General features: G+C 41.9%; 1 protein-coding gene across 4 annotated transcripts in view; it reads left to right on the top strand.

Moving 5' to 3' along the window:
- Positions 1–25,124, top strand: part of LOC125763435 (probable G-protein coupled receptor Mth-like 1) — a 144,004-nt gene that overhangs the window by 111,259 nt on the left and 7,621 nt on the right. For all 4 annotated transcript variants that reach the window (XM_049426639.1, XM_049426640.1, XM_049426642.1 and 1 more), the window contains exons 5-6: positions 2,830–3,011; positions 23,194–23,332. In XM_049426639.1, the coding sequence (XP_049282596.1) occupies positions 2,830–3,011; positions 23,194–23,332 (321 nt within the window). The remainder of the gene's footprint in view (positions 1–2,829; positions 3,012–23,193; positions 23,333–25,124) is intronic.

The raw sequence follows: 25,124 nt of genomic DNA, 5'->3' as shown, positions 1-25,124 counted from the left end.
TTCTTGCCTTCCTTTCGCCAAGCGGTAGAATTTATCGCCCCAATGAGCTAGCATTTAGTTGAGTAATCGTTCCGGCGAAAGAAAAGTGTCATTCGATCGATTTTCTCGCCCGGCTCGATGTTTCGTGGTGTACAATAAAAATTTCGTAATTTCACACCGCATAACTCTTCCGTGCGCACTGTCAACACACTTTGGCGTGTGAACATCGGAACCGAACGAAACGTCGGTCCGGTGCAATGATCGCGATCGATACGAAACGATGCGCAACGTTGGCGACAGGGATGGCCTTGGAAACTCAGTTCGAAACTCACTTGCGAAAGGGATTTCTTCACTATCCTTGGTGTGTGCATTTAATGAGCGTCTTTTGATGAGAATACCGCCGTTTTCTAATTCATTTCCGGGAGGTATGTGCTTTGTGAGGTTAGAATTCAATTTCCGGAATAATTTCCCGCATGATTGTGGGCGGCAGCATGTCGCACACAATTAGTGCACGATTTATCGATTGATATGCAAATCTCTTCGTTTCCCTTGGCAGTTTGTTGCTTTTCTTCGCTCGATGCTTTCAAGATAACATCATATAGGAATGATTAATGACCCGAAAGACAATCTCCGTTGAATGGTCATGCTCTTGTCGTCGCCTCGTATCTTTTCTTCCTGGATTCGAAGAAACATCTTGTGCAAGAAACTTCATTACGTTGTGCGCTGTTGTGTTTGACTTTTATCACGTGCGCTCAGCTGGTCAAAGTGCAAAGTAGCTCCCCACAAACGAACCCCCGTACCGTACCGGGGGCTTTCCCGGGGGCTAGAAGCTCACGTGCCGTCCATAAATCATACATCCAAATGGTGCCGAATTTCTAATAAAACACAATCTTCACCCGAATATTGAACCTAACGAAAAAGGTTCCGTGTTTCTATCTGTTGGGAGATAGAAGCGGAAAAGAGGTAGGCGAGAGAAAGGCTACATTTTCACATTTTTCGGTCAGAAAACCCATGTCCAAAAAGTGCACCGGGCTCCATTTCCGGGTGTCGTCCCGCGCTGTTCGATCATAAATTTTCATAAATTTCGTCCCATATCAACTCTGCGCGCAACTCAACAGAGACCACCGGTCATGGAACTTTTTTTTTTTAAAGGGGCTCTTCTGAAAAGCTAGCTGTGTAGAAGGATGTGTCCTTCTCGAGCTTATGTATGGTTACAGACGATGCAGCATTTCAAACACTGCACACAACTGCTTGCAAAACCGGCCCCGTGAGACTCGACCGAGAGAAGAACGGAACCGGAAATCAAAGCTTCCAAAAACGTAGCGAAATGCAATTCATAACTTCCCAAGGGCGTCTCAGTCGTTCGAGAAAAAAAGAAGAAGTAAAACGGATACGAGATAACAACGTTACTAGTTTACTCGCATGAGATGCCTTAAGAGCAATCGCTTCATGTGGCTACGGCAACAAGGGTGAGAAGTTGATGGAACTAGGTAACATCTTGAAAAAACTCTCCTTATCAGCTACACAAACTCAAGGGGCAAAATGGTAAAAAAAATAGGAATGGTTCAGTGTCACCCGACAACTTCCCCGGCAGGAGTCGACGCTTCAGCAAAAGATACCAAAAACGAATGTGTGATATTGGGGATCACAACATTTGAATAAATCATACTGACGATATCGTATCGGGTTGTTCGTTTTTTTTTCTCCCTCCCCACCTCTTCCTTTTGATTCTTCGTCCTTGCAGAAATTCTTTCTAATGCCGAAAGTTTGGTTTCAAAATGAAATGAAAAATCAACGGACAAGTCGTTTCCTTTTTTCGTATTTCGGAAACCGAATTTCACTGCCGCTCGACGGAAATCGAACGATGATGAGTACGTATAACAAGATGATCAGTGTTTTTACTTCACTAGCGCACTTAAAGCACTCCTCAGACTTCATAAAAAATTTGTAGTAACTCCATTGAAATGGTCTAAGAGCAAAATTAAATATTTACTGCGCTTTCCATGTCGGTGGCATGTTTGTATCGTTCTGCATCGTTACGATTTAGGTTCAGGTTAGAGTACGGTCTTTTGCATGCTGGCCATCATTTGTGGCTACCTCATTTGACCGGTTGATTAATCTTGCTAGGTATAGATTTGCGGGCATTCTTTTCACAAATTTATTTCTAAAAAGATGTGATGTATTTAGGGACTTTTTTGTTTTAAAATACTTTGTTTGTATGTTGCTTCAGTGTATTTCTATAATTGTTCAGCAGTCCCAGCATGGAATAGAAATTATTTCGATAACTTCATCTCAAAGCAATTTGTACAATGAAGCAGAGATGTTTAAAGCTCACTCAGCCATTTCCTTGGTCGTTCTTGCAACACCTATGGCCTATCCTGCGACACAGACATCAGTATAGCAACTCATTCATTTGGCAGCGTTGCTGTTAGCACTTCATTTACTGATCTCATTCCTACTTTCTGCTCACTGTCTATCCGGAAGAGCTTCATTTTCCGCATACGCAGACATTGGCGCAGTCTGGTGGCATCAGTACCGGAATCCGGTATGTCCTACCGGGCGTGTGTGCCAAACGCTGATGCAGCATTACCGTCATGATGATGTTGATGATACGGCACTGCAAAACCGAGTGTGTGTGTGAGTGTGTGTTGCACCCGGTAAAACTATTTATTTATTCATGCATGCATGTCTCTTTATTTATCTTTTCCACGTCGATTTTCTAGCAGTCTCACTTTGTGCGTTGCCAACTTTCGGTGGAATGATACGGAAATCTGACAGACTGGGCGATGGTCAGTGTTATAGTACGGTATTTATAATATTTTCCTGTACCTTTCTCGCTCCCGTTCACAGTGATCTACGGCCAACATCGTTGGAGAAAAGCCAGGAAATCTGTCGGCTTCGGATCTACGAGGTGTACGCGTGGGGTGTCCCGCTGGTTATTGCGGGCGTTGCGGCCATTCTGGACAACCTGCCGGACAGCAGTGATACCTACTTGAGGCCACGTTTTGGTGAAGCAAAATGCTGGTTCTACGGTAAGTGAAAACCAGTCCGTCTAATCTAACCATCGAATTCCAAACAAACCCGCCCGAAACCCGGAATTCCATCAGCATCAACATCATCATCCTGTGGGCTTGTGGGTGCTTGTGAGCCGATGAACTCGGTATGCCACCTGCGCCCACATCCTCCAGACGTTGATTCGATGATGCATCAGCGACGCATGACATAGCAATCAAACCGACTAACATTTCATTTCATTATGTTAATTATACGAATCAATACGGAAGGTGGCGCCCACAAACGGCTCTACGCCTTGAGCCTTGTTACCGGAGCTTTTCTCAACGTTAGCATTATGCCACTGGGTTAGTGGCTTCGATTCCATTTTCACGACCAATATTTACCACAAACATCTATCTTCCACATGCACATAAGTAGAAGGAAGCGAGGGATTAAATTACTTCCGCCACAGGAAGCAGAGTGTCTTTGAAGCGCTCGGTACGGGTGAAACTTCCGTTTTATGTGGGCTGTATACAAAAGCTCCATCAGGCCTTTCCTGCGTGTGCATTCATCAACGTCGAATCGGATGGTATTGTTTCGTTCATGAATTTAACGAGAAGCTCGGTGAAGATGCCTTTGTTTGTTGGCCATGGTGAACTCCTCACCACGTACCTGCTCCAAAGATGACGAATGTCTAGACGAAGCCGTTCCGGATGCTGCCGCCTCCTCAACAAAACCATTCGAACGTAGAACTGGGAATGCATTCCGACGTTTGCACTCGGTTAGAAACATTCTACGAAATGCAAACCGCCGTAACGGACAGACGGAAGGATTAGAGCAATCAAATGTGTGTTTGGGATGGTCCATTAGAAGTATCTTCGCTTTGATTGACCACAACAAACAATCATCATCACTAATTTCGTGCCTTTGCTAGAAAATAAGCGTTGCATTACGGGTATCATCCTGTTCATTTACAGCTTTAGACGTGTATTGGTTACACTTAAAATCAATTACACATTCTTTTCCTAGCAACATCCTGTCCTCTAGCATGTCCAGATGAACATTGCTTTTAGTTCTTTTGTGAATATTTAAACCATGTTCCATGATTTGAAACAACGCTCCAGAAGAAATTTGGTGCAACGGTAGGGAGATGCACTTGTGTGACATGCATACTGATGTGAACACAAAGGATAACTCTTAATCGAATAGAATTCTTTGCAAGAACTATACTTTGATATTTTTTCCGGCACATTCAATCCTTTCCTTCTCTACTTCCGCTCAATTGGGAGAGAAACAATACCTGAAGTGAGTCTGTTTGCAATCGTTGTATTCGTTTAGCTGACATGCAGAGTGTTGTATGCAAAATTAATGAGTAAAACTGTAGTGTATCCTGTATTCTGTTTCTTCAAGGCAAAGTTTTATCTCGCTCCGGGTTATTGGCAAACATACACCTACAACAACATCCTTCAACTTGTGCATCTTCATGATAGCATTGGAACTGTACTGGAAGAAACGATAAAACATTACAAGCATTATGAACTTTTGTAATTACTCCTTTGATGGCAGAAGTAGAGGATAACTTGTAGGGAGAAATTCCATCCTTTCCAACAGTTATGAGACATTTCATATCAGTTTATTGATTTTGAGCACTTTTTTCACTGGATACCTTTATGTGGTGTGATTTTAATGGAGAAAATATGTTATATGAAGTAAATCCTACGGCGAACTTTGTCTTTTGTCCTTAACGTCTGTAACAGTTATCTTTCCTTATTGGATTCATGGAGATGAATACACCCCTAGGAATGTGGGATTATCTTGATCAATGCTAAAGTGGGCTGCAATGGTTTTAATATTTACTATCACTACTCATCTCCATTGAAGTACATCCGAAACCTCGGAGAATATCTTGAAAGGGAATGACCAAGCTCAAGGACGATAATTACCCAGCAACACCGCACACTCTAAGTAAACTAACATGGAACCTAATGCCGAGTGTAATGCACTTGAAGAACGTGCTGACGTCGTCTAATTCCCGGAACCATTCAGAACGTCATCCAGCTGGATGGAAACCATTAGTAGACGTAATGTGGGTGCTGAAATGTCCCAAGGCTAGTCCGAGTGAAAGGTAACGACTAGCTCGTTCCGTTGAAATGGAAATCAATCTCCAATTTATCACTCCTGACATCTCCCACTGTTGGAACCGGTCCTGCTATGAATAGAAGACTCGTGCTACAAGTTGATGGCGCTTCTAGGATGTTAGTGCACCACCGATGGACAAGAAATCTGCCCGAGGAGTTATCAATTATGGACGGAAATCGAAGTACTTATCAATATTCAATCGATGACACTTTCACTCCTTCAAGTAACAACGATGCCAATAATAACGAGGCAAGGCACTCGAGACTAGCACAGGTAAACCCGAGTCGAGCAGCGTTGTGGACATTTGATGTCCTTTGGAGCTGGTCGTGTTTCCGTATGATGGGAGTACGGACCCTGACAGGGAATTAGGCAATTTGATTGGATAGCATATTAATATGCGATAACATAAATCATTCCATTAGGACTGTATGCGTCCAGATTGATGGTCGAGTGCATACATGAATAATAATAAATCAACTATCGTCTTCGGGATCTCCGCTTATGACACCTAGACGCCCAGCTCATTTTTATTACCCTAGACTTCACTGCCAATTTCATCAAACAATGTCGCTGTGGTGCATTAAACGTGACATGAAATATTGCAAAACTTGGCGTTGCCAGTAGGTGCACATACCGATAAAGCCATCGGTTTCGTTAACAGCTTTGATAGCGGCGTTCCCGCATCCTTGTAAGAAGCTATTAGTGCTGCGCCATAAGTGCGCCCACCCTTCAGTTTTTATCGCCAAAGCCCGAAGGAAACTGCCTGATCGGTTCTTGCCTGTTGTCGGCTTTTTTGCATGCCGTGTTGCCTTTTAATTAAAGCCGGGTGCAGCGTATTTTTGTCGCCGTGTTCGATCGCGTTGAGTTGCTTATTGCACCACACCAACGCCGACCAGCGGATGAAGTAGGGTGGCAATTGAAGTTTTATTGCCCACCGGCCAGATTTGCCGCCTGTATGTGCAGCTCGACTGTTTCTAGCTTCCGTTTTCCCGACTCTACTGCTGCTGTTGCTTCTGCCCACCATCGTACTCGTGGGATCAATTTGCACCGGTAAAAAGTAAGCAGTGTCGTGTTGTGCTGTCGGGAGCAGTGCAACCTGAGCAGTGCTGAGGGATGCTAATCAAAACGCTTGCGGCCATCGTAATTGGCAGCGAGAGTCAGCGATCTCTCTATCGAGCAGTTGGTGTACGACCAGAGTTGCACATCGTGTCCAGCTAAAATGTGTGTGTCTATCCATGGCTATGCAAAAAGCCTAGCCTGTTGGACTAGCCTCACAGTCCCAGTCAGCAACGAGTATTGGGTAGTGTAATTTAAATCAAATTATGCGATAAATCTCGTTTCTTGCACTGCACACGGTCTGGGAGTGAGAAATTGCGTGAGAAAGTGAAAATTACGAAACCACATGTCCGGGGTTTGGTCGAACGGTACGGGAAGACGTGGTTCGATGCCGCCGTCTCGTATCGATCGTATCACGGGCGCCTGGAACGGTCCATCGGAAAGCAAAGCGATCGTGTTCGGGATGTAGTAGCCTTGAACAGATTGGCGGCATTAAACCACACTCCGGCTGTGGTGTGGTGATCAGTGAAGCGAAATCCTCGTTAGTTCAATGACATTCGCCTATCACCCGCACACTACAGGATATTCCTTCCGCAACAGGCAGAAGGGCTTGGAAATAAATCAGCCAACGGCATCAGGAGGAGAAACATAAAATATTTCTCACCTCACCTTAAACCTCACAGTTGCGAACATGAGACGAAATGTTGCGAAAGGTTAAGATCACCAGCAGGTTTCATTTCTTCAGTTTGCTACGAAAGCAGCAGTGTACCGTATGCTTATATCTTTTCGCCTCCTTTTTCCTTGCCGCTAGAACCGTGGTAGGTCACGAATTTTACACGGATATTTCGGATGTGTCGGAGTGTCGGCAAGCAAAACAAACCACACCAGCCGGGGTCCAGCCGAGGGTCAAACCGGCAGAAAGAAAGGAACAAAATATTCAACTCAAATCGTTTGCCCGCCGGGCCGGGGAATGTGTTTCGCCAATCGGGGTGGGGAAAAAAATAAACAGCAGAATAAATCAGCACTCCCGAGATGGTCGCGCACATCAGTTGAAGGAAGGATAGAAAATCGGTGGTCCAGCCAAACAGCAAACATAAACACATTTCTCTCTTAATAAATATGTCCGCGATTCGATACACGCGTGACAGGGAGAGCCCTTCCCGACTCCACAATTCCTCACTACCACACGCAGGCTCAGGGCGGCTCAGATCCCGTGTCAACCACAGAGCGCTGGAATGTTTCACTAGGGAGAGTTTATAAATTTTCACCGGCACAACCTTGCAGACAAGCAACCAGGCGACCACTCGAAACATTCAAGGCAGGCAAGGAGCGACACGGGAAGGAAAGAATTTCCGAGCAATCTGCAAACTTAATCCGACTCCGACAAGCTTTCCTTGTGTCTTCCCCCCCGCTTGAACGCAACATGTTGGTTTGTGGGGGAGTATTAGTAAAATATTTTCTACTGCTCTATTGAACGACACGGCCCGGAATGGTTCCTAAATCCTTCGTCTTCTCCCGTTGGTTTCCCCGCTGCTTGTCCACCATTCGGGACTATAATTTGATTTGTCTTTTCCATCGACGACTCTCGACGACCATTAAAGCCGGATTTTGAAATGGTACGAAACTGGATCGTTGCCAACGACGACGACGAGATCGCCGAAAATCTTGTTGAACATGGACGTTCGAACAGGGACGCTGTTCAAGTTTTTGATGATGTTCGATCGAATGTCTGTTATTTCTGCCTTTTTTGTTAGTTGTTGTTTCGCTTTCTTTTACTATTGGGGTTTGTGTTAAGTTTTAGAACACATTAAACTTATACATTTAGACATAAAACTTATACTTATGATTGGGTCTGGTGGGACTTTCTTAAAATTGTATATTATGAGCTGATCGATTAAATAACACTATTTAAATGTTGTTTCAAAACAATCTGTAACTTATCAACCAACCTAATATTCTTGAACATTCATAACCAGATCTGGAATAGTCAAGATTGTCCCGCAGCGAATGGATTATAAATATGCCTGATGATGTTCAAACATTGGCATCGTTTTGCATCATGGCTTTATCGTGGTTGAAAGGGTAATACGACGTTCGGGGTAACAAGTTGTTGAAAAATGAATGCAGTTCTCACTGGATGTCAACAAGGAAGTTGAAAGCATGTGAGTTTCCCTTTTTTTTTTGGTTTTGTTTTGTTCCATTGGGAAAATGGTTGACATTTTCCGAAGCTTCTGCTGACGTTCAAAATGACAAACATATTGACAAATTGGTACCACTGCACTGGATAAATGTGGAACTCTTGGCCCATCTCTTCCTTTCCCGTTCTTGCTGTTCATCGCCCCGCAACAATAGGATGCAGCGGTTAATTCGATCAGATACGATCGCAAAGTTTGTTTGCCCACACTCCTATAACGGAGGTGGTTGAGTTGTGGAAAACGGTGCAAACACACGTCCGAATGAGTTTGACCAAATACTACAGTATGAATAAATGAACAGAGACACATTTCGGTCGATTTTGGCCAGGCACCATCGCTACCGTCGCCTGCACCGTGACAATGAGTCCAGTGCAAACAGTCAATTTTGGACTTCAGTTCATACGCTTGCTTGATTTTTACCATTCGCGTTCGATGCCGGTTTTATACGGTGGTGGATTTATGTCAATTTCGATTTCAGCTCTTAGCTCCGGGGCGTGAGCATAATTGAATTATTCCGCAGCGAAAAATTTGTTGATATGAGATTAAAACACCGGACGTGTTTTTGTGTGGGATTTGTTATGGTTTTACGTGTCGAATGAGATGTTTTCTGTTTTTGTTTAAAGCCATTTTTTTACGGTGAATATTTCGCTGTTTTTTTTCCTTATCAACACTCTCCTCATTAATAGTTTCATAAATGAATCTTCCTTCAGAATACCTTTCATTGCTTTTTTTCATTTCGAAGACTGCAACCACTAAACCATTTGGTAAATAGATAACAAGAACCCAGCATCAGTGCAACGGAGAAGTGCAGTGAAGAGTGTAAAATTCCCTTTCATCCTAGACTTTACTAGACACTGCAGTACATGGCAGTTACTGGCACGGTCAGTATGCTTTTGCAGTAATTCTTTATCTCCTTTCAGACGACGGTGCAATGCGGTATTTTTTTCTATTCATTTTTGCTTCTGCTCATAATTATAAGCATCATTCGGTTGTTGGCTAACGACACCGTACTATTGGGTTCTTTATTCTTTACGAACGAAAGGGATGAAGCTTCAGACGGGAGGGAACGAAATCGTGTAATTATAACTTTAGAAAATTAATACAATCTCAAAGTGGGCTGATAAACTGAAAGTGGAAAAAGTTTACAGCGTGATGACATGGAAATTATTGCCTTTTTTCCCATCCATTTGCATGGTATGAAGGTGAAGCTTTTACTTGTATGTTTAATATTTTAAATGAACGTACATAAGCCTCACAGAGAAGCTCACAGAACGGTACTCTATTGAAGCACAGAGTCAATTATTTAATCATGATTTATTCATCACCTTTTACTGTTTCGCCTCTCCATCCGTCCAATGGGGGGAGGGCGAATGTTTTCGGCTTAAATCGATCATTTAAACCCATTCGGAATGCGATTGTAGGGATGGTGAATATTTTCGCATAAATGGAACAGAAATATTCATTTCTGAAGTTCCACGCGGAAGTAATGTGACTTGAAAAGGAAGAACAGGAAGAGCAAGAGAGAGATAGAGAGAAATAACGAGGTGGGTCAAAAAGATTGAGGAGAAAATTGTTCCACAATCAGCGTATGTATTCAATACATGCCCACGGGGAGGAAAATTCATGATTATGCATCAAAATTAACATAATTATAATTGTTAATTGAGCAACTTCATTACGGCAAATTAAAGCGCTCGAGATGCATCGGGATTAAATGGACAGAAGACTATCCTAGTGGCAAGGCGTCTGCAGGGAGGAAATGTGTCTGTCTCCTCCCACGGATGGCACGGAATTTTCCTTCTTCTAATGGATAGAAAAAAGTGTAATTAATTTTCAATTATGCACAAAATGTGTGGATTTATGAGATGTCATTCATACTGCGGAGAACGAAGAAGTATATCTCCTTATCTCATTAATCTTTGCTGGATCATGTGTAATTTAGAGGGAAATCTATTCTCCTGCTCATCGATAAATTCACGCCTATCATTAGCTTAAGCTCCCATCCCACATGGAACAACCTAAACGCATCTAATCGGAGGTTAATTTGTGTAATTGCACCATAGTCCGTGATTTAGATTTTATATGCTTTCACAATCGCTTCGGGTAAAATGAAAATGAAAGGCATGATATATCTCTTTATTCCAAATAAAACCGCTCTAGGTCGCAGAAAGGAAGGGAGAAGTTTGAAGGAACATACATAACAATAAAAAGTAAAACCATAACAGCATAGAAAGGCACACACGGATTTATGCCCACAACGATAATGTGACAATAAAAACCGCACTTCCCCCCGCCGTGACAAAGGCCGCACCTTTTTCGTGAGCCAACAGGACAGAGGTCGAGAATTCATCTCACGTACCCTTCGAATCAACGAGCGCCACATTTAGGCAGTGTTTGGTATTGTTATGCTGATTATGTTTGCCACTTGCCCACCATGCCTTTAAAGGTTCGGTTTGTAGAGCGATATTTTTTTTTGCTTATCTCGCGTGATACCTTCTCCAACAGCTCCAGCAGAAATAAAAAGCACTCCTTCCAAATGTATGGAAACTTGGCCTTTTCAGACGTTTATCGAATGTGCAGATCGACCCGCACAGGTAGTACTGTAGGTTCCCCTGGGCATTAGGTTAAAATCGTACCACAATCAATCATGCCATTGTTTCGAATGGGATTTTTTTTGTTTGGATGTTTTGCTTTGCAAAGTGGATGTGAGATTTTATCGTGCATTTTGCTAATGCTCCATTTGCTGCTTAGGTGGTAGTATGGTTTTGTGGATGTATATGCCGTTTTCTCTTTTTTTACGATTATTCAAGATCTTTCAGAATGGTGGACTTATCGATCTACTAAATCCATCACACGACACGCATGAATTTGAAGGTGTTCTGTTACCCGATGGGTGTATTATCACGTATCTTGTTTGTATCGCACTGCCCCAAATCGTACGTGATAGATGTAGGTTAAACATCATCCCGGATTTTCGCAGAGTGGGAATAGACTCCAGGAAATCTTGGACACTTTTATCGCACAAAACAACTGATAAGGACTTCCCATTTCGATCGTGTAGAAACGTTTTCCAACAGAAGGAATTAACATTCCTAAATTGAGTACCATCTTTAGGATAAACTGGATACTAAAATACTAAACTATAATTTAGTAGATTGGATGTTTCCTTTTTGTCTTTATTGGTCTTACATTCTTTCAAAAAATCAGACAATTCCAATCTTAATCTTCATCTGCGATGGATGGATACGGTGGTCAAGATTTACGATACAAATGTCTTTATGTTCGTCGGTACACGATCAACAATTAGCAAACTGGGATTTCACCTTCCACAACAACAAAAGCTAGCCCCATAAACACTGCCCGTATCGAACGAAACCACCTGAGAAGTGTGCTAATCTATTTCTCTTTTCTCCATTTTCTTGTGCCAATCGTTGCGGTCTAATTTGCATGTAAAAGGAGAATGCATAACACACGTCCAACATCTCCCAGCGGAGAAATCAACAGCATTTGCTTTGATTAATAGGATTAATAATCATGGCACCAGCATATCAGCAGCTGTAAAAACGTTTCGCAAAGATTCCCACTGAGCATTCTTTCGACAGATAGAGGCAAACTCTCCCAACAGGGGTGTGTCATTCGGAATCGAATACGACAGAGATGTCGCTTGAGGTGTGTGTTCCACGGTGCTTTGGCTGAAAGGGAACACAGGAATTCGACTTATCGATTCGGTTTTCGCTTCGATCGAACAGGTCGATGTTTGTTTTGGTAGTGTTTATGAAGCAGTTTTTCATCGCTTTTTAATCGATTAGAAACGACACGGTTAGAAATACACACGCACACGAATGGCTTAATCCGGTTGTGATGAATAAATTCGAGAATAAAAACAGGATAATAACTATTTCCAAGCATTTTCACCATGGGAAGTTTATATCCTCAAAACAAACAAAAAATTAGATGGCAAATATTTCCGAAACCATTCCGAAAGCGAAAACGTGCTTGATTAATAGAAAATGACTTGTGCATTTTTGGCTACATTTTGTTTTTGTTCTCCATTGCGGTGTTTGGATGATGATTTCGCTCCAGAAATGAAGTTTGTTTCCTGTCGTCGTGTGTCGGAAAAGTTGAAAACGGCAACGGTGCGCGTGATAAAAAAAAACTTAAATTGAGTTCGCAAACACAAGTGCTGCTCACCGTGTGTGAGGATTTAATTAAAGCTTTTGTGATGTTTCTTTTAAGTGATGAAAATTTTAATTTAAATTTCTTCCCCACGTGGACGTACTCGACGTGCGAGGTACGGTAGATGATGAGAATGCAAGAATGGGGTATGTTTATGTATTAATTGAACATGTGAATATGTAAGTAAAAGGATAACTTTTAGCTTAATGAAATTTGCGAATAAAATGTGTTTGTTATCTACAACAAAAAAATGCGTTAAATTAGAAGAAGAAAAAAATAAATTAATTAAATAGGTAAAACATTAAAAAAAACTCTTGCTAGCTTATAGTGTTCTAAAATTGGAACACACTTGATCGCATGTCTGTTATAAATCATTTCTTGTTTTTCTGTAATGAGCAAAAACTCAAACTCTTCCCATAAATATATTCCCATTCTTAGCACATCGAGAAGCATTTCGATGGGAAAATGGGTATCGCAACCAGAAAACTTCGAGATAAAGAAAGACACTAGAAATACCTCAGAAATTACAATTTTTGACTTTAGCCAACCCTCGAGATTCCTTCATCATTTGCCAAAAAACGCGTGGTGGCACAGAATGGGAACGAAAGGGGCATATGCCTGAGACAGTTTGTCATTCTGTGCGCGTTCGACGGATGGACTCGGAACACCGAAGCAGGGTTAAAACGAAGAGACCCACAAGACACATTCGTGTAATCGGTCCGGTGGGAAATGGGTCATGAAGTCAGTGCGCGAGCACTGGGGGTTTGTTTCGGTAAAGGTTTCGGACCGTTTGTTGGTACACAGATGCAAACCGATGAGCGATCTGTTTTTACAGATTGCCTCTGCCTCTCCGCATATATACACACACGCACACATCCGGTTCGGATCGGTTGGTCGGGGTTTTGGGACGGGGACGTAATTATCCGCACGTTTTCAGAATTTCCAAACTGCTTTCGAGGTTAATTTTTGCGTTTTGCTTAAGACAAATTATCATGACCATCCCAGAATGCGGCTGTTGGCTGGGGAAGCGTTGGAAGATTTGGTGGAATTTTTCGTGTTTTCAATGAACCATTCTTATCATGTGAATAAATGTCCACATCCGTCAGCTTGGGTTCATGTTTCTTGTGTTTTTTTTTTTGACAAAAGGAAGTCATCTGTAGCATCTAATAGGAGGCAATTTTTTGATAAGATATTTATGGCAAACAACAGTAAAAATAGTTTATCATTTTGCTGGCACAATGCCAGCACCATCACAAAGCAAAGATCTTATTTCCCTATGTGCTCATCAAAAGACTCTCATTTCAACTATGCAATCTAAATGCAAATTGTTGCGTACCGGAACCTGGAAGAAGATTGTTACGTTTGTTCGTAAAAGAATACGTACGGTATTACGTCTTTGATCAGTGCAATGCATCGGTAAGGAAATTGCAAACTGCTCCCTTTTACTTAGCAATTTGTCTTGTGCTTGGGATGCATTCTTTCCCATCACCGAACTACATCAAAAGCTCATCCAATCAGAACGGTTTTATGTTTATATCATGAACACCAGTACGACGGAAAACTGTTGCTGGTAAATGTTGCATACGGTTTTTTGGTTCTTTCTTTACTGCTCTTGAATGCTTCAATTGCACTTATATAGGGAACATAAAAACATTCGGCAAAATATCAAACCCGAACACATCTGAAATATAATCTGAATAAACTAACACAAAAAGCTACAGTGTGTGGGAAGTTACGTGGCAATCTCAACCAAATCAAACCACACGGTGAGTGATCTGGTGAACAAAAATTGCTCAAATTTAAGTAAACAAAAACATAACCAAACCTCGAAGAACAAAAGCTGCCAAAATGAATCTAAACCAGAACCAGACCAGGAATTGATGAATTTCGAATATTTACGGCTTTTATTGATGCTATTTTTGTGTTCAGGTTTGCTCATAAAATGATTCCTATCCTAACTTTTTGGTTAAACGACAACATGCTCTCCTCTGATGTGTGATATGTAGTTGTATTTTTCTCTTTTTGAAGGTTATTTTTGACCTTAGTCATCATCATTACCCAGCTCGAGCATTTCCCAAGAACAAAAGTGTAAGATGGTTGCGATTACATTTTTGTCCGGTTTGGCCATTTGTTAGGAAAACCACCACCAAAAGTCAATTTCTTTGTTCCTTTACTGCTGGTTGCTTTCATTTCTGAACGATCACGCTTCACTTTCTACCGGGTTGTATAGCTCCGGGGCACCCTTTTGCTTAATGGATCCGGAAGAGGATGTTGCTACAATGCTTGCACCCCTTTGCGACCAGCACACCAAACCAAGATAACCGAAAGTTTCACGCAGGTCAACGACAATGTGCGAAAAGTGAAATTTTTGCATCAACATCCCATCCAACATTCTTCTCACCAGGTTTTTCTCATGTACCCCCATGCATGTAAGCCCCCGGCGTTGAAGAAGATCAGTTTCTTGACGATCACGACCAAACTGATAGTGTGATGCTTATGTGTTACGTGTGTATATGTGTCTGTAGGAAACGATCACGTCAAGATCGCGGCATCTTGCCCGCCGTCGTGCGGCGCATACACATTTGACACCAATCCGAGTGCTAAAGCTGTCAATCAAAGGCGGATGGAAAACAGCAGACAGTCGCCAGTTCGAACGAAACCACACACAAAAAAAGCATTGGGATGAACGATGCGAGATAGCTCGTTGGAAAAAAAGCATGAATGAACAAACAAGTAGAGATTAGAGAATCACTGCGGGAAAGAAACGGAAGCATCGCGGTTTTGTTTTAGCGACGCAAAGGGAAGGAAAAAAGCATTACCGCCAGGCGAGCGGAGCCTTTCGTCCGTAGGATGGTAAAGCGTTGAAATAAACGAGGACTGGTCCGGTTCGATTGGAAGTAAGTGATGCTGCATATTAAAAATAGAAACGTATTCATGGCCATGATTCATAAATAATGCTGGATTTTGGTTCGCCAATATAATGTGTGGCGATGGTGGCAAAAAAACGAGGAATAGCAATATAATCGAGCATGAGTTTCTAATGAAATGATGTACAAAATCAATTACATTGACAGTGCGCACTAATGGATATAATGCGTTATAAATGAGTAAGTTAATTAATACAGCATTAAATTAAATCATAATACTATCATCAGGTTTTAAGAACGAAAAAAGGATTTATGGTATGATTTCGTGTCAATTCATTTGTATATAAAGATCGACAGATCAGTAGATACTGCTGTGCTACTAACAAAACTCAAAAACATTGAAGAAAAATACCATTTTGTAAAATACACCTGCCGTCCTATTCTAGCCCTGCGAATGATGGTGAGGTGAAAATTCACCCTCGGGACAACGTTAAGCCTGACCGAGTGCAGCGCTCATCCATGATAATGTTCGCGAATTGGTAATGAAGATAACTGTATTTTTTTCGTTATCCCGCGGCAATTTTCGCTAACCGCTTTTTTGCTGGCATCATGTTGGAAAGACTTGGAGTAGAGTGAAGTTCGAGTGATGTCGTTTTTTTTGTCGTTAATTCTTCGAACCTATGAAACTGAACCTCTCTATATGCGAACGCGCGGTGTCTTACGGTGTCGTCTCGACTTCACCGTCTAATTGGTGGAAACTCTCATCTCTCGTCTGCGAGGTACAAGAACAGGGGCTTGGGGAGGAATTACTTTAGCGACCTTCTGGCATCTTCGTGCTGCTTGATAAGGAACCTCAACTCAGTGTTCTCAGTATGATCTCGTCTCGACGACCCTCGTCGGAGAAGTGATGCGATCTAAAGGGTAAGCCAAAATAACCGAGAAACACATCAGTGAAGTTCAAAACACTGGTTTTCGAGTCTCTACCGTTCGTTTTCCACGTACAAGCAAAAAAAAACCACACCAGACGCAGACCGATAGGAGACGGCTTCCCTTTGGCGGTAAAACGCGGAGTTTGCAAAAGCAGCCTGACCACACGGTCGGCGACTGCGGCGATGGTTCCCGCTTGATTTATGGACGACCCGCAGTTTGGCCCATAAATTTTACTTCGTTTAGACGTTTAGTCGGTTGTCCATAGGGCAACACCACCCGCCGGTCTGTTTGCGGGTGGAACCAAAGTTCCCTTGTTCCTGGGCGTGCGTGCGTGCTCCCCCTCTTGTGTGTTTTTGGTTGTTTGGTGGATGCGTGTTTTTTGTTTTGTTTGTCCCTCACCTCATCTATTGTGGTCCGTTTCCCTGGAATGGCTCTGGTGGATCTATTAGTGTTTGGAGGATTCTCGGAAGCATGAAGGCGAACATTACCTGAGACAGAGGCGTGTGTGAGCATATATGAACTGCTTTGGGAGGCTGTTCTGGGGTTCCGTTAGCTGGTGCTCCATCCAGCACAAATGTTCCCATCACACGATTTATTGTATTTTATGCTTGTTAACGAACCAGCTGTGAATTATGACACGTTTCTGTATCATCGCTAAATATTAGTTTTTGAGCTCAGCGATCACGGACAACACTAATCGGACAGATTCAATCCATTATGTTACGGATGAATCTTAACCCGAAGGAAGGGACGGTCAAGAAGAGAAGTAGAAGCATTATGTCTTATCATGAAAATGCTACAGTGATTGCTATTTGTTCAAGTGTAATGGAGAATATAATTTTTAAGTGAAGAATACAATCGGTCTTTAAACAATGTGTCTTTCACGAAATTCCATAAATCACGAAATTCCATTGCTGATTATGTGTCACACTTTCATCGGCCATGCTTTGAAGAATAATTGGAATGTGCCTGTGTTTAAATTATCAATTTGTGTAAATTGCTTGACCGGTTCGATTGTGATAAACGTGACGATAATTGTGCGATGACACTACGACCAATTCCATTCCCTTCCTACGCTTGCAAACCAAGAAGTGCAACCTTATTGCATTCTAAGCACGCGCCGGAATGTGTGCGTTGCAAAGTTGCAGTTTGATTCAATTAAAGTTATAATTAATGACCTACCTCCACACCGCGTTCGTTCATGGGGATAAACTGTTTCAACACGAAATTTACTAGTCCATCACTTTGAAACACACATGGAGTTCAATGCTCTAACAATAGTGTCGCTAAAAGTGGACAATCGATCCACCAAGAGAAGTCTTTAAGCGTGTTCGGATATTACAAAACCGACGAAAGTATTATTTTGAAGTAATTCTTTCATATTGCTTCATTGAAATATACCATTTATGATACTTTATCTTACCCCGTACAAGCTATCGATATCGTTAAAGCAATTTATTTCACAACACCACAGGACTTTCCTGTTTTACCTGCCTCTCATGAGAGTAAAGGAAATATGAGCCACGCTATAAGTGTTGGAGCGTTTGTTTAATTGAAAATATGTACGGCAGTGAAATAAATAAAATGCTTTTACGAACTTCCCAACAACCCCTATTGCTGACGATGGGTGTTCAATATGGAGCGTGTTTAAGGGGTGGCTCAGCATTTTGCAAACATCCCCCGCAAAAGTCCAACTACCAGCTGTCGTTGTTCGACAGAATGACACAACGCGGTCGTTTGCAAGCTCTTAGTAAGGGATGTGGGTATTTCGCACATTATGGCGATGTTCCGCCAACCTGCAAATATCACCACAATCTGTCTGGATAATCTGGAACCCTCACGTATGCTCCACTGCATAACAAGAGTGTCGGCCGTTGTATGTAAATAAATAAGTAAATATGACAATCTGCGGACAAGGGAGAAATGCTACTGGGCGTTGTTGTCTCGATGCTGTTGGATATGTTGCTTTCTTGTTTATAGAATGATGCAAATAGTGTTGCTCGTCTTAAATTAACAATATCTTAATACCGTAAACGTAAAGACTATAATAGTTTCATAAAAAACGAGTGTATTATTACTTACAGAACAATTTAATTTTATTGCTCCTAACAATGGAATACAAAATAAAAGAGAAATGTTCCTTCCACTGAGCTAGGACCCTTTTAAAAACGACAATTTATTTCATTATTCTGTCAATCTATAATTGCTCTCCTTATTATTCAGCCAAACAGTTTCTATTGCAAATTGATTTGAATGGAAATTCGAAAAAGTGAAAGGACTCTCTACATATTCTTCAAGAGAAAGGGCCAACCATACGGAAGCTGTTTTCGGTGAGCAAACGGTCACTTAGAGATTTCAATTGATTGGCTGCTATCGAAATAGTTACTCCTTCTTAAAAGCCATTATACAAAACCTTTCCTTCACTTTCATTTATGCACTAAATCAACCGATTTGCAATTGGTAATTGTTTTTCAAGCCGTGTTTCGCAAACGTCAAATCCGGGATCCTACCCGGGGGAAACACCAACGACGGCAAAGCGACGAACGTACGGAACGGTAATGATAATAAAAATGTGTTTTTTCTCCCACCGTGCGATGGTTGTTGCTGTCGTCGCCCGCGTCACAACGTGATCATTAGTGCGTTTCTGGAATGTGGACGCTTTTTTGTTGGAGAAAAATAGTCAAGAGCTTCAATACACTCTGCGAAGGTGTATTACCAGCCGGTCTTCGTTTGTACGGCGCAATAAGTTTGGCGATTACTTTTTAGTTTGCTCGACCAACGGAATTAGGTCACTGGTTGGCCCAGCTGGAACGGAGGGACAAACACACTGTTCCTAATGCCTGGAGGCGGTGGCAATTGCTGATGCTGACTATGCTGCATTCGTTCTGGGCTTTCGTACGCGCCAGGCATATCGGCGTTGACTTTCGCTTCATTAAACTTCATTTTCGATTAACGCGAGAAAGAAACGTTAATGTGCTGTTTGGGGATGGAAGGGTAGGAATAGTGTTTTTCCTACACCCGACGACTGGACGATAATGAGGGACAAAGATTTACTGTTCTTTGTGCGTTGCCGTGGGCAAGAATCGTATCTTGTGCTACGAGCTGAAGATCGGAGAAGTGTATGTGTTGGGATCGTTTCGATAGAAGCAACTCCATCCTTTGGTCAAGGTCGTCCTGTTCGAATCAAACCGAACAACAACAGCTTAATAACCTCCAAAGCTAACCTACAAGCATAAGATCCAGCTCATTTCGATGTTCGAAGCTTGGGTGTGGTTAAAGAAACTTTAATTAAATTATCATTTCCATCCGGTTCGCTACCGAATGATCCGGCGGGGTCGTGAGAACTTCCCTGGCACGATATTAAAGCGCAGACTTACTTTGAATAATAAATTAAGCCTAAACATTTGTGTCCGTTCGTGTCGATCTACCGCTCTCCGGTCCGGGGGATTATAATCTAATGGGGAAGTGATGAGAGTACCTCCGGAGGCCATTCACTGACCAACTGCTCCACATTTCAACGTCCGTCATCCGGATAATCAATCATTCGCTTTTGTCTAGACACAACGTCCCATGCATTCCTTTCCGATTTTCACACCCGAAAAGTGTTAGCAGGGCGCTACTGTCGCAAGTTTTGGGCTTAAATTTTTGATATTTTATGCTTCATTTTCCCTCTTAATAGCAACAGTCTACTTACTTGCTCAAAATTATATAAAGGATAAAGAGAAAATCAATTTCTCCAGCCTCTGTAAATACTAATAACAGAAGCATCAAAAAGGTGTCTTTAATGGACCGCTTAAATCGTGTCGCTTTACTATGCGCCATGTGTTGGATTTTTTTATACTCCTGTCGTCTAAATTACTTCCACCGTAAACGTCCCATTCCTCTTACGGAAAGGTGAGATTTAGCCTTGAAATTGGCTTATTTTTTTTTGTCTAAATTTGGTTGCTTTTAAGAAGAGAGAAAAAAATACACATTTCATAAGCTAATCTACGGGCGTAGATAAATTGCGCCGAAAAGTGTTGAAAATAGCCCCAAGGCATTACAAACGTCGTCCATAATCGATCGGGTGACGCAAAAATTGAGCGTCTAAAGAAGCGTGAAGTTAGTTGGGGTGTCGAATTTCCACCCATAAAAACAAATCATATTGAGTTAAAGAAAGCGAAGCAAGAAAAGTTGTCCAGATGTTTTTATGTAAAGGAAATAAGAAAAAAAAACACACACTCTTCGACGCAATGGCGGCTGAGCGATCTCTCGATTGACAGCTGTTGATCTTGGGCGATGATCGATGGTTGTGACTTGTGGAAGAATCGAGAAGATCTCCTACATTCGGCTTTTGCTGGTCAGTATCGAATTAATCATCAGTATGCCAGGGTACGACGATCGTCCGATCAATCTCACCCGGTGCAAGATCACGAATCCTAGAGACCTTGATAATGAAAATAATGTGTGGATAGGTTTCGTGCGATTGGTTTACCGCGATAGAAAAACGTCCCAATCGCCACTGTTGAAAAGTTTGCTGTAGCTAAAGGGCGTGAAACCGATTTCGATTTGCTCTCGGAATGAATCTGAAAGCCATCGAAATTGATGGATGATTGAACGGTGATGAAAAAGCAGCAAAAAGCGTGCAAATTTATGTACAAGTGCGCGCACTTTCACTGCTGCCAGTGTTGCCCGAAGCGATTTTCTAATCGCTCAACACTGGACAATGTAATACCCCGGTTTGCACACGGTCTTTCGCTGGTCAGCTATCGATGACCACGTGACAGACACCATAATGGTAGGTTTCCGCGATTAAGCGCTAGGCATCGATAGAAGCTTGATTTATGTATCGATATCGTACCATCAACGACAGGAAACAAGATAGACAACTCTTTTCCCTAGAATCGAAACAATGTTGCATTGAGTTTAGCTTGGATTAAGTCTTTTGATGAGAAAGAGCATAATGAAAATTATAGTTAAAATATTTAAATAATTTTTTTTGTTCCTAAATCGGGTAAATTGATGTAAAAGTCACAATCACTCCTCACTATCAAATATTCAACCTTGCCCACAGTAACACAATTGCAAACGTTAAAATTTATTTTTTCCTCTCCCAAATGAACGCATTTCCGGCAAATTTTCCCATTCACAAGAAGACGAAAGAAATGTGATATATTTTCCATTCAATTCCAAAACTTCCCAGTTACGGGTACTCGAAGAATGTCTCGTCCTAGTAACCGTAACCGTAAAACTCCCGTTAGTTTCATTCACTGAATACGGTACCGAATGGGTGGAAAAATGTCCACCATATACCGTCCTTTCTACACCCATTTTTTTGGTAGACTTGAGGCACTTTTAAAAGAATGTGTAGAAAGGGCTAAAAAGATAGAATGAAATTTCTTCTTTCATATCACTTTTCCCCTGCGATTCAGTGTTCCGTGAAGGTGAGCAGAGAGTTTCGATTTTCCACTGCAATCGAATGTGAAGATTGGAATGCCGGATGTATGTGTGTGGGTGGGTGGGTTGAAGTTATATTCTATGAACAGAACAGGATAAGTGGAAAAGTATTGAGGAAATGCGATATCTTTCCATCGTCAATAACAGCAACAACAGGTGCAGTGGAGAAAATTATTCCACTCGATAAAAAGGAACCAAACCGGCAAAAAAGGGGAAAGAAAAATCGTTAATTTAAAATTCCTTCCCGTTTGTCGATAAAATGTAAATATTTGCCCAAGTCCACGTGGAAGCGACCGTAATATCATGTAGCACATTGTCGATGTTTGTAGCTTTGTCTCGTCAATTAACAGTATATAGTTGCTGTTCGATGAAATCGCGATCATCCTGGTAGTACATTGGGACCTCAGTGGACATGCTGCTCTAGACTTGCGAATCTTTTTCATTTGTGTGTTCTACTATCCTTCCTATTCGTCTGTATGTTGGTGTGGTGCCCCTTACATTGTAGAAATTCGCTCCCGAGTTCGCTTTGTCTGTCTGGCGCAAACTGTACGATGCAGCAGTCGACGTCGCATATCGGAATGGTAAATCTAATCCACTTTAATATCCTCTATTCCTCTGGATTCACCAAGAAGGACGGAAGTGAGTCAATATTGCAAATTTATTGCCAACAGACAATGAGATACACTGTTGTTGTGTCTGGATGCTAGGTGGATTACGGTCGTATCACAGGAGTGATGTGAGAAGTTTTGGATTTATGAACTCGGGCGATAGAGATCCGATCCGGCAAGACAGTTTGATTCGATAAAATTATACGCTTCGGTGCACTTTTCAGTGCAAATTTACTCTGCATAAAATTACGATTCTTCTTATTTATGGACAAGATTTTTTCAACCAAACCCGTCTCCAAGAAAGAAACGACACGGAGAGATCATCATCGATGACATTAATGCTCATTTCATTGCTCGTAATAAACGAGTTAACACCGGGCAGCAATCTTTAACCGATTTAGCCTAGTTTTAGACTCATGTCCATCAAAACAAATTCCATCTTCCATACAACGGCAACGAAATAAAACGAAAAAAAACTACCCCAAACGAAAGGTGTGTCTCTCAGCACTTTGCTCTCCCGTGATCCCGATGAGCTGGTGGTGGATTGCCTCCGGCGATACCTTGAGCGGCACTGTTGATGCATTAATGACTCAGGGCGGTGGTTAAATCCTGTCCCTGGATTACATCAAATCCCCTACAGACGAGACCTACGGACAGATTCATCGATGCCGGGCCGGGCGAAGACATCGGGCGTGGATAATATTTGTACAGCTGTGTTGATGGCGTCTTTCTTGACTGATCGTTTACTCACATGTGTCAGCATTTATGCTCATCACGTTCATGCGTGTCTTCTTTGTTTCTTCTTTCCCCCAGGTAACATGGAAATGCTGACCTACTTCTTCGGACCGATCGGTATACTGCTCGGCGTCAACCTGCTACTGTTCGCCTCAACCGCCCGTCAGCTGACCTGTGGCCTATGGAAGCGGGACGATGTCAAATCAACGACGGAACGGTATGATTGGTTCTCGTTTTTATAGTCTCTCCTTTCAATCTATCCGTAACTAAGCCCACTTCAATTTTCTTGCTTGTGTTAATCGCTGTAGAACATCCGAGAGGATCGTCTAAAGAACTCTTGGAATACTTAGTACTAATGCAATGAAACGAAACTAACATAAACACACACAACGACGCAGGACTAGTCCGTATATTATTGTTAATGCTTTAATGGGATGCTTTTAGCAGAGAAACGAACTTGACATAACCAAAAAAGACGTCATCAATTTATAACCATTTGATACATTTGACAGTTGATTTTCATACTATAATCACATCTTCTCTCGTCCTTTAATGGGTATATTTTCAAATGTTTCTACTTATGTATTAACTGATATTAGATTCATTTTCTAGTAGGATTGCCATGTAAAAAGCTACATTTGTGACTTTAATTGGCACTTTTTGCGATTTTCTGTGCTTTCATTTTACAAATTAATATCCATTTTTCGTCGACCTGTTAAGGCCGGTAGGTCTCGATCCGATCAGATCCCTATGGCTGGATTGTTTGAAACTATCATACCCATACCGAACCCATTTCCTATAAACCAATATAAATGGTGAGCAATATATTCTCGTTCAGGAAAAACGAATTTTCCCATAAACCGTCGGGTTGCACTGGCTCGAACATTGGTCGTCCACGTTTCGCGATCATAATTTGTCGTACCGTTGTTCAAATATTAGTTTCCATTATGGATCGTGTGGTAAAGCAAACCTTGCTCCTAACTCATCCCTTGTTTTTTTCTCCCTTTTGGTTGCTGGTTGAAAATCACTTTTGCAAACTTCACTCGCACGAGGAGCGTAGTTCCGGCTGTTGCTGCTACTAAAGCAACATAGACCGGAAATACTTCCCGGGCCATATCCTTTCTCACCTTTCTTCTCTCCATGCGAAGAGAAAAAAGCGTTCAATCAGCAGAAAAGTAGTGCAGCCCCCTTTAAATCGGATGTTGAACATGGGAAGTTGCGAATGAAATAAAAAAACACCTCCAATCGTTTGCTTTTCCTCTTCCAAAACCACCCAAAAAGAAGGATTGTTGGAGCATGCTCTCTCGCTCTCTCGTCCTTATCTGTCGGATTCAGTGGTACGTTTTCCCTTTTTGCAGTGCACCAAAATGGGTCAGCACATTTTAAGTTTTCCTGTCGAAAGCAATTTTCGATTTAGAACGAATTTGTACAACACATTCGAGAACCAAAAAAAAGCCGGTAAAAGACACACATACACTAGCTCGGCGTGCTGTATTCGACTGGATGTTTCCGGTCAGCATGGACGAGGTTTTCTGAAATAAGGCATCGAACCGTTCCCATTTACCGGTTCACAACCTCATTTCCGGCATCGACAGAGTGGAAGTGGTGAAAGAAAAAAAACCCCTTGCCAAAATTTCCTCCCTAGAGGGGGTCCTTAGTGCCAGCACCACTCAGAACGCGAAGCAGCTACCAAATGGGTGGGAAAATAATTAAAAACCACCCAACTCGCTTTTTGTTGCGCCATTTTTATTCATTCGATTTTAGTCGGTCGAAATCGTTTCAAGGACCTCTTTTCCGATGCAGTCTGCCAGCAAAGTTCCGGAAAAGTTTTCCACAAATTTTCATGACGATTTCTTTTTTTTTGTGTCTGTGTGGTAAAGGGAAAGTAAGAGGGCTTGAAGTTCAGTCGATTGCTGATAGGATTCGTATTTTAACACCGGAATGTGATGTCGTAAATCTAAAGGAGAAATTGTTTAATTAGCTACAATTACCCATTGCCAGGCAATGTT

The sequence above is a fragment of the Anopheles funestus genome, chromosome 2RL (assembly GCF_943734845.2).
Source record: "Anopheles funestus chromosome 2RL, idAnoFuneDA-416_04, whole genome shotgun sequence".
Classification (NCBI taxonomy): domain Eukaryota; kingdom Metazoa; phylum Arthropoda; class Insecta; order Diptera; family Culicidae; genus Anopheles; species Anopheles funestus.
The sequence above is the reverse complement of the archived record's forward strand: the minus strand, read 5'-3'. Positions and strand labels throughout refer to the sequence as shown.